The 14,119-nt window shown below is 50.4% G+C and overlaps 1 protein-coding gene across 4 annotated transcripts in view; it reads left to right on the forward strand.

The window, feature by feature from the left end:
• LOC118774243 (signal-induced proliferation-associated 1-like protein 3) overlaps positions 1-14,119 on the forward strand; it is a 48,720-nt gene that overhangs the window by 16,549 nt on the left and 18,052 nt on the right. For all 4 annotated transcript variants that reach the window (XM_036523436.1, XM_036523435.1, XM_036523438.1 and 1 more), the window contains exons 3-9: positions 2,817-4,436; positions 6,411-6,541; positions 9,061-9,249; positions 9,863-10,037; positions 10,602-10,705; positions 12,664-12,821; positions 13,189-13,771. In XM_036523436.1, coding sequence (XP_036379329.1) covers positions 3,065-4,436; positions 6,411-6,541; positions 9,061-9,249; positions 9,863-10,037; positions 10,602-10,705; positions 12,664-12,821; positions 13,189-13,771 — 2,712 coding nt within the window. In that variant the 5' untranslated portion in view covers positions 2,817-3,064. The remainder of the gene's footprint in view (positions 1-2,816; positions 4,437-6,410; positions 6,542-9,060; positions 9,250-9,862; positions 10,038-10,601; positions 10,706-12,663; positions 12,822-13,188; positions 13,772-14,119) is intronic.

The raw sequence follows: 14,119 nt of genomic DNA on the forward strand, positions 1-14,119 counted from the left end.
ACAGATTCCTCACCAGCTGCTGTGTGTGAGGGGTGCATACCTTTACGCACACCAGGCCGTGTGGGCGGAGTCTCAGCGCCACGGCGATGTCAGCTGCACCCTCGGGCTGACAGCATGCAGTGTTTGTGCCCGTCCTTGTGGACCGGAGTGCTTGCAGTTTGTCGTGCGTAAATCAGGGAGCCAGCGGCGTGTTCCCTCCGTTGTTGCCATCGCACGCTCCCGCTCGTTTCCGCGACAGCTTTGCGCCTTTCCTCTCAGTACGTCCGTTACTAAAGTGCAGCCTTTCTCTGTCTGCACGCCATCGTGGCCTGTGCGTCACAGTGGGTCCGGTGCCCACGTCGCAGTGACGCTCTCTCTCTCCTTCTCTGGCTTCATTCACCGTCACACACTTTCGCCCCCGTTATCTTTTTTTAACTTTAAATGAATGAATAACACTTTTGACCTCAGGCGAAGGGAAGTGGCACCTCCTTGTATGGACTAATTTTATTCCCGGAGTCATGATGCTCATTGCACACCACATGCATGTCACATCGGCTGCTCTGCCAGCGCTGCTGTGATGATTAAGCATGTGTGATTACAGGAAGAGGGCTTATTTGCAGCCGACCAGATGACTCGGTGATCGAGGTTCATCTGAGGACTCTACAGTGGTGGCAGTTCTGAAGTGGTCTTCTCCCGACAGAGAGGAGAGGTTCAGGATTTGTTTGACCAGCCAGCTCACTGATACTGAGGCTGATGGACCAGTCCCAGACTGGCCTACTTCTGTGTTCATGTGAACTTGAGCGTAAATCTTTCACAGAAATGGTGAAGTATTGTCTCACGTGTCGACTGTAATGATTGTAATTACAACCACGGTTTCATTCAAAAGATGGCATGTCCTGCAACACAGTGTCCCCTTTATCGCAGCATTCACATCACTGGTCTTTGGTATTGGCGTTTCGTGTGCTCCACAGGGAAGACCACGCCCTGGTGGCCCATTAATACCGTCTTTCCAGGTGTTCTCCCATCCAATTACTACCCCATCCCAGCCCCAGTTAGTTAGTATTAGGTATATCTCTTTCCCCCTTTCTCTCTCTCCCCCTCTGTCTGCCTGTCTTGTTCTCTCTCATCCTCTCCCTCCCCCTCTGGAACCCATGCCTTCAGCCACAGCCTGCATTTGAATTAATCAAACAAAGGTTAGGCTGTGACACTGGGCACAGCCCTGCGCAGTGACCGGTTTATTTAGACTTTGCAGTGTCATATTCCAAGGAGAGGAGAGGGCGGTGCTTGCTGGGTAATTTTATCTTTCGGCAAACGCAGAGGGTGATAAGGGGAGCCTAGGGACACAGTTGAGGTGTCTGAATGAAAGAGGGGGGCAGCCTATTATGTGAGTGAGGTGTGGGTGTTTCTGTTGATGCCAGTGAGGTCAGTGACTGAGGTCAAATGTTTTAAGAACAGCCTTCTTAAATGTTCTTTAAAAGCTGTTCTGTGTCACTTGGGGAAATACCTTTTAACCCCTGTAAAATGTTAAAATGCATTTTTAAATGCATTTTTTGTGTTTTCTCTTTTAGTTTTGTGGTAATGTTTTCATTGGCTGTATGTGTAAATAATCCTGCTCTTTATGTGCGCTTTTATAGGACCTTTAAAAGTCCAAAAGTCTCTCTCTCTCGTGCACTCTCTCTCTCTCTCTCTCGCACTCTTTCTCTCTCTCTCACTCTTGCGCACTCTCTCTCCTCTCTCTCTCTGTCAATCTTTCTCTTATAGGTATAGTAAAGAAAACAGGGAAGCTGAGTGAGTGAAAGGGAGAGGGATGGAGGAGAGGGAGGGGAAATGGTGGTTCAGTTGTGTTGTGATGTGTTGTGTGGTAACCCAGCCTAAACCACAGCAGTTAGTTCCTTGTTGCTCAGGCTTGCCCTCAAGGAACGTTAAGGTTTGTGCTCCACTAACCCACTAAGGCTCAGCCCTCTAATCCAATCACATAACTGCAACGCAGCGAGGGTCAGCCAATCACCTCACCACGTTCCTTTACCGGTCCGACTGGGATGACCACATTCCTATGTCGGACTAGGAAAGGGATCCTAATGTGCTGATCCTAGGCCAGCATTCTAACAGGTTTACAAAGCTTTAAGGCTACAAGTCTATCCAGGAGGCTTAGCTTATTGTTGTCAGCAGTTAACAGCAACATTACGAGAATGTTATTTGTTTAGGGCCTCTCTCAGTTGACATGTGGAATTGTGTGAAAGGGAAGTGTAGCAGGGGTATAATGCAGTTGATGTTATTAATAACCCAGCTCGCCAAGCAGCCTCAAGATAATCCTGACAGCAGGAGCAATCCCGTGGTAAATCCTCCCTCACCTGCCGCTTCCTCTCTCTCTTTGTTCCATATCTCTCTCCTCCATTCTTGGTTTCTCGCCTTCCCTCAGACTCCCTCTCTCTCTTTCTTTCTGTCTCCCTGTTTGTCCCTCTTTTTCTGTTCCTCCTCTCTGTGGTGTGCTCCAGAGAGCTGACAAAAACAAGTCTTAAAGTGGCCACTAGGTTAGTTTTTGTTATTGATTTGCTTGATTAGACAGCCTTATCCGGAGCAATTTACACCTAGAATCCATTTATCTCCCTCCCTTCATACATGCACTGCAGCAGTCTGATAAAGATAAAGTACCTAGCTCATGGGTTCAACAGCAGCGTTCCAGCTATGTATAATATAAATATAAATCTCCAACTAGATTATATAATTGAAAGGGTTAACTTGTTGGGTTGTGTCACAGTGATAGGAGTTGAATTGGGGGGAAATGTGGTGAGGAGGCACTTGGGGGCTGAGATCAGTGTGTGTGATTCCCCTTGTAGGTCCAGAGCTGAGCTGACAGACGCGCAGGCCTCCGAGGCCCCGGGGGATGGTGGAAGCTGTGTGACGGGCACAGACCGTCAGCGATGTGTGTGGGAGGCGCTGGGAGCAGCAGCAGTGTGTGCGTGGGTCCCCCGTCCCTCTCGTCCTGGCCCGCACCCTCTGAAACCCAGAACTGAGAAACACCCCTCTCCAGGATGGCACCCTCTCCTCTCCCCGCTGCCCAGGCCCTGAGCTCGAACCCGGGACCATGAATGCGTACAGAGACCGAGCGCTGCACGGCACCACCAGGCTGCTGGAGGGAGGGGGCGAACCTCCCGGCTTCTTCTCCTCGCCCGCCCCCCCGCAGCCCCCCTTCCCCGAGCCCCACCCGCACTCCGGCCTCCACGTCCAGAACGGCCACTGTGCCCCCGAGCCGCTCGGCCCGCCCCGCGCCTCAGTGCCCAAGATGGGCGTGCGGGCGCGCAGTGAGTGGCCGCCGCGCCGGGAGAAGTCGCGGGAGTCGCTGCTGCAGAACGGGCGGGGCGGGAGGCGGGAGGGAGCCGGCGAGCGGGCGGGGCTGTTCCGGAGGGGTGTGGCCCTGCTGCCCCGCCGCCGCTGCCTCTCCAAGGACGCAGAGTTCCGGAGGGGTGGCCTGGGCGGGAGCTCGCCCTCGCTGTTCCGCACTGCCGCCGCCACGCTGCAGCGGTCCAGCAGCGAGGTGACGCTGAGTGAGCAGGACGTGGCGGAGGTGGCGGGCGAGGCGCGGGCGGGGCTCTACCGCGAGTACGGCAGCACGTCCTCCATCGACGTGCAAGCCGTCCCCGAGCAGAGCTTCTTCAGCATGCTGAGCCAGTTCCACCAGGAGCGGCCCGACCAGCGCAGCCCCGCCCCCGCCCGCCTGGGGGAGATCCTGTGCGCCGACTCCACCCCCGACGCACGCCCGGCCCCGCCCCCGCAGGTGGAGGAAGGGGGCACCGGCAGCGTGGAGCGCAGGTCCCGAAAGAAGAGCGGGGGGAACGACTCCTCCCAGACCGCCCCCTCTCTGTTCCGGAGGTTACGCAGCTCGGCGCGGGCCGAGGTCGAGGCGGGGCGGGGCGAGGCGGACGACGCCCGGCCCCCGGAGGAGGGAAAGCCCTGGCAGTGCACCAAGAGCTTCGCGCACCACGACGTGCAGAGCATCCTGTTCGACCTGCACGAGGCCGCCGCCCAGCGGGCCCAGGTGACCCAGCGGAGGAACACCGCCACGGGGGCGTCGGCCGCCTCCTCCGCCGCCGCTGCCCGCGCCGCCGCCCGAGGAGCGGCTGGCCCCGCCGCCTCCGTCGCCGAGGAGCCGCAGCGTGGCGACGTGCCTGACCCGTCAGGGGTTGGCCCGGCCGGCTCGGGGGAGGGCCAGCTCCTCCTCAGCTGCCCGCACTTCCGCAACGAGACGGGAGGCCAGATGGAGCGTAACGTCAGCTTCTTGCGGTCGGCGGCGGAGAGCGAGGGGGAGGGGCTGACGCTGTGTCGCAGCAACGCCAGCGTGGCCGTGCTGGAGGTGCCCCCAGACCAGCAGCTGACGCGGCTCGAGAGACTGAAGCAGCACAGCATCGAGCACGTGGACATGGGGGCACGATACTACCGGGACTACTTCCACAACAAAGGTACATGCCATCCCAAAGGTTTCAGTGTCATGGCCATCAATGAAACCTCATTCATGTTACTTGTATCAAGATTCAAGTTTATTGTCCATTTGGTTAAAAGTGGAGATTTGCCTTTGGTCTCCAACAGCTCTGTAAAAATACCAAAGACAGCAGACATCATAAGACATCCCAGATTACACACAATAAATACATACAGGGGTTAAAAGGAGGAACAGTTATGCATACAACATGTGCAAAACATAGGCTAAGAGTACTGTGTACAGATATTACCTCTTTGGAGCATTGGAGTTGTGTGTGGACTCCCATTTCTTGTTGCAGGTATGTTTTATTCCTGTACCTGCCACTACTTTAAGGATGTGCATGTGGTTGTTTGTAATATTTCAGTTGACACTCTCACTTAAAAGCATTTGTTAATGACTACATAAGGGGTGAATTCTAGGCAGGCAGAAGTCCAGTACCCACCTGCTGACAGATCAAAGCATACCTGCATGGTCCGATAAGGAACGATTGAGTTCTCTGAGTTCTTGGCTCTTACACAGAGAGATACTGCCCCCGGGAGTGTGTGTAATAGCTTATTTGACAAACAATCTACATTTTTTTTTCATCTTTCGCTAAAACTGCCATTATCTGATCTCCTGTTGTTGCTGTTCTTCACGCTGTTGTCTTAAGCATAACTTGACTGGGCTCTTTGTATTTGAGATAGGTGGCTGTTGTTTTGCTGCGTGTGTGTGTGTGTGTTTTTTTTTTTTTTAACCGGTTCTTCCAGGAACCCGTGCATTTGCCCAGGGCTCTTTCTGTCTGTGACTCACGCACTCTACAAACATTACTCACCTGCAGGAATTTGGTGGTTACCAGGTACAGGAGAGGGCGGAATCTCAAACACCGTGGTTGTTATCAGCTTTACAGTATGCCGCATCGAAACCATTCTCCTCACATGCTCCCTCAGAGCTTAGGTGCACTGCTCCGTCTCTGTTTTTCCACAACCACAGCGCAACCTTCCTGACCTTCTCTGCCTGGACAGCATATTAGCATGACAGCTGTCTTGACCGGATGGAAAAGGGCACTGATTTTATGTCCGTCACTAAATCAGTTTAGAGATTTGAGGTGTTTTCTGGGATCTGCTCATCCCTTCACATTCCTTTACAGAAAATGGCAGTGCTTGGTTTTGGCATGCTTGTCATACCTTTAGATAACAGCCTCAAAGTCACGCAGGGTTTAGTGGAGGCTCCGACTAGGCTCTCGAGTGATATGGAGATGCTCATGCACGCTTCAGTAATACTAAGTAATATTTTTACTGTTTTGTGTGAGCTGATATGCTGCTTTCACTCTCCAATGTCACACTTTGTTGCTGAAAACGGGAGGGGAAAATTTAATTTTGCCACTTTTGAGGAAATGAAAAATTAAAGAGTGAGAGGATTTGTTGCCAGCATAACATAAAAGATCTGAACCAGTGGGGTTGTTTTTCAGTTACCCCCTCACCCTTTAGTTTGAACTTTAAGGTGTGATGTGTTTTTGCAGCTGACAGTTTCTTATTCTTATTATTTCTTATTGTGTTTCAGATGGAATTGTCAATGAGATGATGCTGTTTCTCCTGTCCTGTCATTGTAAAGCACATAGCTATCATATCCCTGTTTTTTTGGAAAATAATTCATACATAGGCATCAACTTCATGATTTATATTTGTCTAAGAAACAAATTTCAAGTATTTAAGCATAAGTCTTTAGAAACGTCTTTTGTATGCATGTTTCACAGTATCTTAAGTGTGTCCAAACTTTTGACTGGTACTGTATATATACACAGGGGTTTAAGGTCACCATTCAGGCTCTTTGTTGGTCCAGTTGTGTTAGTGACCTTCTGAGGTATATCCAGACAGATTTTCTGATTGCATGTCACACAGAGTATGGTTCTCTGTGTTTCTCTCTGCTAGGTTTTTGGCTGTGGTATCTTTCCTGATATCTCTCCTCCCCCCCACAGAGCACTCAAATTACTTCGGAACAGACGAGAAGCTCGGGCCGGTGGCAGTGAGCATCAGGAGGGAGAAGCTGGAGGACACCAAGGACCTCAAGGACCAGTATCAGTACCGGATTATCTTCCGCACCACCGAGGTACTGAGCCCAGGTCCCGCCTGCGTACTGTTAAAACAGCAGCATAAACACACACTGGGGCATCTCCCTCCCGTTATCGCTCGGTGGCCCAGCTGGTGCCACACAGCAATTCCACTCATGACATCTTTATCACAGGCATAGGCTGAAATTTTGTGTTTCTCCAGTTTTTTGTAGGTTCTGCTAATTTATCAGTCTTTTGCCCAGCGCCTGGTGAGTTATGGATGTGCGCGTGCCCTCGGCCGGATCTGAGTGCTCTTCCACGGCTGTGACAGACAGCGTCTCTCACATTGAGGTGGCACATGCGTGTCTGTTGTTTTTAGCAAAGCCCTGACGTTGACCACCACCTCTGCAGCTCTTCCCACTGGCCGTTGGTGCTCCGTAACTCTCTCTTTCCCTCTTTCCATCTCTCACCCTCTCCTCTCCTTTCTGCTTCCCCTGTGGAAAATTCCACCTGCCCAGGCTCGATGGGGGCAGGGCCAAGCCAAATAGCGGCCCTCCTCTCAAAGCCCGGTCTTTTGTCTGAGCCTCTCCAGCTGGGATTCCTGAGGAGCGTAGAGCCTGTCAGAGGGCTGCAGTGGGGAGAGCTGCATGTTGAGACACACTGCTCCTCAATGTCCACAGTGACAGCTTCCCACTGCACTTACAGTGTGTCAGTTGTTGGTTTTTTGTGGTGAAACCACCGTGTCTAGTGGCTCAGATCTCTCATTCATTGGCAGTGTACTGTCTGGACATGCAGCCTGCAGGTACAGCTGGTAAAACAGCCCCTAAAGTCCTCGGGTTTCCCCGTCCTGCTGCAAGCTGCTCTTCCTCTGAACCACAGGGACTTCAGCTCCCACAATGAAAACAGGAGCCGTGTTTGAGAAAGTGTGTATCTGTCTGTGTGCTTGCGCATGCTCATTTGTGTGTCTGTGTCTGTGTGTGTGTGTGTGTGTGTGTGTGTGTGTCTGTGTGTGTGTGTGTATGTGTATGTGCACGCATGTTCGTTCATGTGTGCAAGGGTGCCTTTTTTGTGTGCATGTGCGTGTGTGTGTGCGTGTGTATGTGTGTGTGAAGGCCCTGTCTGTATGTGTGTGTGAAGGCCCTGTTCCTCTAATAGTTGCTGAGTAATGCCGTCGCTGTTGTTCTTAGCAGGATTACACGGTTGTCTGGGCACATCGCCTCAGCAGCACTCTAACAATGGACCCACTCCTGGACTCGTTTAAGCACATTTCTCTCTGCCACAATGGGCTCAAAGCCCTGAGCTCTCTGAAGTCCTGGTGACGAGGCATACGGGCATCAAGTGGCATCACCTGCAGCCGTCTCTCAGGGCTGCGGACAAGATGCCTCCCCCCTTCAGTAAAGGGATTTTGGCTCAGAAAAGGGGCCAGAGGTCAGGTCACTATATCACCTGCTTTTGTCACCTAGGGCCACTGATATCCCCCCCCCCAGGTTATCTAACTCTAGTGGATTGTGGGTCAGAACAGAGGTCAAAGGTGAAACTGATTTTACTTGTGATCTCATTTAATGTGCAGTGTTGGCTGAGCCTCTCTATGGAAGATTTTGTAACTTTTTGTTCCTTCAGTTCTTGGGGTATTGAGCTGAAGCTGTTTCATTTTGCTTCATTTCATTTCATTATGTGAGGGTAGGAGTGTATTTTGGGACCGGTGGCACATGGGTGATCTAAATTGAAAATCCCGCCACCCAGGTTCCCATCATGGAGCCTAACAATAAAGATCATTATTACTGTTCTGTGCACCTGGTATGTGTTGATGCTTGTTGTCACCTAATAAAAGGAAGGCACCCTTAAGTGTCACTTGTGAGGTTCCTAGGTCATTTTCACACTCGCCAGTCAGACGTGGTCTCTTGCCCCGGTGTGTGGCTCTCTCTCTGGGTTGGAATCGCTCGAAATGGCTTCAGGATCTTAGCAGCAGATCAACACATAGTTGATTCAGTGGTGCTTCGGTGCTCACGGTTTCACACGGTGATTTCAAAGAAGCGTCCGTGGGATACACAGAGCTGTCCGTCCGTCTGTGCTTCACTCGGACTGTTTGTTAATTTGCCAGCTGATGCTCTCATGCAAGACAATTTGCATAGCTTGAATGCATAATTACAGTCATACATACACCAGTGATTATTGAGTTAGCTCAGGTTGTCCTTGGCTTAAAAGTACAGTACATCACCCGAACCCATGTTGGGGCTTGAGTAGTAAAACATACCTTCACACTGATGTTGCAAAATCAGTGCGTTCATGACCCGATCCCTTTGGACCTTATGACCAGACTTTGTCCATTTTGCTGACTTCCAAAATTTCTTGCTCATTTTTTGGAAGCTTGATTATCAATACAATGTATTTTTCTTGATTGCTCTTTACCCTCCACCTAAGAACTTGGGATATGTCATTCGGATGGCTTTCATTAAATCCTAATTGTCATTAAATCCTAATTGAATTCAAACCCACGAGCACCTGGTTACAAACCCGGTTTCCCGCCCTCCTTGCCCCTGTGTCAGCCCCCTCTCTCCTGTCCTCCCCCCCCCCCCAGCTGGTGACACTGCGGGGCTCGATCCTGGAGGATGCGGTGCCCTCCACGGTTCGGCACGGCGCCGCCAGGGGGCTCCCCCTGAAGGAGGTGCTGGAGTGTGTGGTGCCCGAGCTGAACACGGCCTGCCTGCGCCTGGCGCTGAGCACCCCCAAAGTCACCGAGCAGCTGCTGAAGCTGGACGAGCAGGGGGTGAGTACGGGGAACGAGCTCCTCCAGCAAGGTGCTCTGGGAAAGCGGAGTTTGACATGTTTATTATTGCATTTTGCTTAGCAGACACGTACACAGAGCAACATACACAGCTTACAGTCTTTACATGTTATCCATTTATACAGCTGGATGGCAATTCAGCTTAAGTACCATGTCCAAGGGTACAACAGCTTTTGGGTAACAAGTCCTTCTCCTTACCACTATGCGATTCTGCTGCCCTGCTCCTTACAATTACTCCACACTTCTGCCCTGCTCCTCACCATTACATCAAACTGCTACCCCTCTCCTTACCACTATACCACGCTGCTGCACCTTGCCACCACACCACGCTCTTGCCCTTCTCTTTACCACTACACCACACTGCTGCCCAGGAAGGTAATGCAAGACTGACAAGACAAGGACTTAAAAATGCCAAAGATTTGTCAATCAGAGAACATGAATGTACCAATAACATTTGATGATTTCTTCATGTGGGCTCAACCGTAAATGAGCAGGGGGTGTCAGCGAGCATGAGTGCCCTGTCTCTGAAAGTGAACCTGGATCAGCTTTGGGGCTGTGAGCCGTGTCGCATTAACGCCCACCTGTCCCCCTGCAGCTGAGCCAGAAACAGAAGGTGGGCATCTTGCTGTGCCGGGCGGGGCAGAGCATGGAGGAGGAGATGTACAACAACGAGGAGGCCACGCCCGCCTTCCGCGCCTTCCTGGAGCTGCTGGGGGAGCGGGTGTGTCTGCAGGGCTTCACCAAGTACGCTGCCCAGCTGGACACCAAAAGTATGACGCCTCTCACTGCTTTAAACCCGCACCCCCCCCGAGCTGAGCTGTGAACAACAGGTCTATAGATACTTTTTGTCACACAGCACAGTTCTAATGTTACCCAGTCCTTTTGTTCTCTTCTTGAATAAGATGGCCGACTCTTTTTATTTAAATGTTACAGTGTGGCTGAGCAGAAACGCTGTTTTCTGTGCTTCTTTGTACTTCACTGTGTTAAGCAATAATGGATCGGATGGATTGTATAGCACCTTTTAGGAATCTGAAAGCCCTTTATAATGAAGGGTGTAGGTACACCTCAATCAATGTGACCAATGTGATGCATGGCAGCCATTTTAGAATTGTGCGCCACTCTTCATCTGAGATGGGAAGGGAGGGAATTGTTAGCATATTAAACTGGGGAATGGTTATATGGTCAGGTAGAAAGAGCCAGGTTGAGAATTTGAGCAGGACACCTGGAAGCCCCTTGCTGTTTGCTGTAAGTGTCGTGGGATTACATCCCCACTGGATTAGGGACCTTGGTTTAGTATCTGGTCAGTGGGACAATGGATGTGTGTATCTCCACAGCGGACTCCACCGGCACCCACTCTCTCTACACCACCTACCAGGGCTACGAGGTGATGTTCCACGTCTCCACCATGCTGCCATACATGCCCAACAACCCACAGCAGGTGAGACACCAGATCGTAGGTGTAGGCTACAGACAGACAGCTGATTGTGATACACAGCAGTGAGAATGTTACTGAATTAAAGCCCATACTTGGTCTCTTTACTGAGGACTAACCCCTCTCAAGTGGATTTGAGGATATTTGCTGTGTTTAAGTGCTGCTTGCTCTGTGCAGTCTCTCTTCCTCTCTTTCTCTCAAATTTAAATTCAGACAAGCTTTACTGGCATGACAACACAGATACATGAAATTTACAAGAAATATTCTCATTAGCATGACAAAATTTTACAAAACGATAATTAACCTTCTTTTTAAAAAGTAAATAAATAAAGTATTGTTAATATGTTCCATAATTTTGAAAGTATAAATTATGTTTGTACAGTGCATATACTGGATACCTACATACATACACACGTCTTTCTCTCTGTGACCCCTTGCTTTTGTCCTCTTTGAATCCTCTGTCTTTTAACCAGTGAAAGCTGGGTGTGCCTCCTCCAGTGTTTTCCTTTCCTTTGCCCCACTCTTTGACTGAAACTGCCCCCCCTCCACTCAGCGGAGAGCTTTTCCCTGCCTTTTTGTCTTGTGTCTATTGTGTGTGAGAAAGGCGACTTCGCGTTTTAAAGTCTGTGTGAGTTGTATTGTGCTGATTGCTGCAGTTCCCACAAACAGGAATGTACAGGTATGAGTATGCAGGTGACATGAGCAGAGCTCAGCTCTGCCCAATCCCAGCTCCTTATGAGGGGGAAGCATGCTGACTCCTACATAAACAGGAGGCTCTCACAAAACTCACTTCTACTGTGAATCCTCTAGGTGGCAGTGTTTGTTGTCATTCTGCTTCTTTCTCATAATAATTAGTGATGTCTCTCTGCACGTGAGGCTGTAGGTACATATTCTGCCCATGCTCCAAGATCCTGTATCACTTTCAGATAATATCAGGTAGCATTTAGTGTTAGGATTACAGGTCAGTAATGGAGGGGGTGGGCATTGAGGCTGCCATACCATACTATAATGGACATAGCTTCCATGCTGTCATTCACTGACTTGTTTGAACCAACCAGACTTTTCTCTCCATAGCAGTACACTATGATTGGTTTAAATCAGTGTGTCAGGTGATAACCCAGCATAGCTCCTCCCATTTTGAGGTCAGCTGTGTCACTGTACCATCACTGTCTTCAGGTTCTCATGTAAACACACACAGACACACACACCACTTCTTTTCCATGTTGGCGCTTGGAAAAGAAAAAGCTTGGAAACAGAGAAAAAGCTGATACAAAACAGATCATGTGCAAGATAACAAATGCTTTCGTTAGGATTTGTAGAACAGGACAGAGACATATGCAGCCTGAAGTTTATAGCATTGAAGTGCCTTGCATAGACAGAGCTGCAGATATATAGATTGTACTGAGTGTCTGATTTTAAACCCATTCCTATAAAGTGTTGTGTTTAACTGTGCGGAACTGCTGAGCAAATGAGAAATGGTTTATGGACTGCAGTTGGCAGTCCCTGGCCTAGACCAGGTTTTTTTCCTCAGATATTTGTTTTTCAGGTAATCTAGACTGTAAACACACACACACATATACACACATACACACACACATCTTAACTGTTAACATATTCGAACTTGCCAATACTAAGAAATGTCATATGGTGTTAAAAACAGGTAAAGTAATGCAATCTTTTGCTTGAATTACTTTTTTTTTCTTATTCCAGTGGTGTTCAGCTGAACCTGTGTTTTTTATGATTATTGTCAGCAGTATCAGCAGCACCACACCCATTACCCTAACCAGAGAGTCACATCTGTGGACTCCTGCATGTGTCTATGTCTCTGTGCAAATACTGTCAGCCTGTTTCTCAGGTTCTAACAGAAGCACAGACTCAGACAGAGTTATATTTGTGATGTGTCTTTCTCCCTCTGTGTGGGCTAATCTTTGCCTCCTAAGAACCCTCTCGCCCTTCTCTCCCAGCTCCTGCGGAAGAGGCACATCGGGAACGACATCGTCACCATCATCTTCCAGGAGCCGGGCGCTCTGCCCTTCACCCCTCAGAACATCCGCTCGCAGTTCCAGCACGTCTTCGTCATCGTGCGCGTGCACAACCCCTGCTCCGAGAGCACCTGCTACAGGTGGGACCGCGCCTCCAGGGCACGCACAATTACAGTTAATAATAGAAAGCAGTCTATGCTGCTATGCTGCTGTCATTAAAGCACTTTCCAGACAACCACTGATGTGACGATGATGGCAGTAACAGCACATGCAGATGCTGTTACATTGGTATTACCTGTAATGGCCGTGTTGATATTTGTGATATGGTGAGACCAAATGCATGCTGTAATATACATTCAATTTAATATACAGTTGTAACAGAACCAGTTGCTAAGTGTTGGGTAAGTGAAGTGAAGGAAGTAGTTGTGTTAAAAAATTGGGTTATTACTGGATAATTGGGCTGTTAGTGGGTTTGTTTGTTGACTGCTTCCTCACACTAAATTTCAGCGTGGCCGTGACGACCATGCAAGATGTGCCTCCCTTTGGGCCCCCCATCCCCGAAGGGGAGACCTTCCATGACCCGGAGGCCTTCTGCGACTTCCTGCTGGCCAAGGTGATCAACGCGGAGAACGCGGCGCACAAGTCGGACAAGTTCCACACCATGGCGACGCGCACCCGGCAGGAGTACCTGCGCGACCTGGCGGAGAACTGCGTCAGCGGCACGCCGCTCGACTCGGCCGGCAAGCTCAACAACCTCATCTCGCTGGCCTCCAAGCGGCGGGAGCGGGCGCGGGCGCGCGAGGGGGCGGAGCTGGGCGCCGCCGGGGCGGTGTGCTGGCGCGTGCAGGCGCGGGACTTCGGCGGGGGTGGGGCCGAGGTGCCCTGCGTCCTGGCCGTGTCTGGCGAGTACGTGGTGCTGGTGGACTGCGCCAGCAAGGAGGTGGTCTTCAACTGCCTCTGCGCCGACGTCATCGGCTGGACCCCCGAGCGCCTCGCCCTGCGCGTCTACTACGGCCGCGGCGACCACGTCGCCATCAGCGTCCCAGAGGGCTGTGCGGCGGACATCCGGGAGGTGGTGCAGAGGCTGAAGGTACGAGACGGATGGAGGGTTCAGAGGAGCGGTAGGGGGCAGTAAAGAAGGAAGTGTGGGGAATAATAATTATATGAAAATTTGTGGGAATAAATGGGGCTTCGGTGCTGTCTAGAAAATGGCCATGCACAGATACGCATGGAGAGGAAATAACCAGGCTGGAAATTTAAAATTTAAAATTCACTCGTGTTTATCTGCTTAACAGATCATCCATTTATAGCTGAATATTTACTGAAGCAAATGGTTCAACAGCTGCGTCCCACTGAGGAATCCAATCGACATCCTTTGAGTTACATATGCTTTTTTAGAATGAGTGCTAAAATTAGCTGGAATAAATGGTGTTAGAGT

This window comes from Megalops cyprinoides, chromosome 3, assembly GCF_013368585.1.
Source record: "Megalops cyprinoides isolate fMegCyp1 chromosome 3, fMegCyp1.pri, whole genome shotgun sequence".
In the NCBI taxonomy this organism is placed as follows: Eukaryota; Metazoa; Chordata; class Actinopteri; order Elopiformes; family Megalopidae; genus Megalops; species Megalops cyprinoides.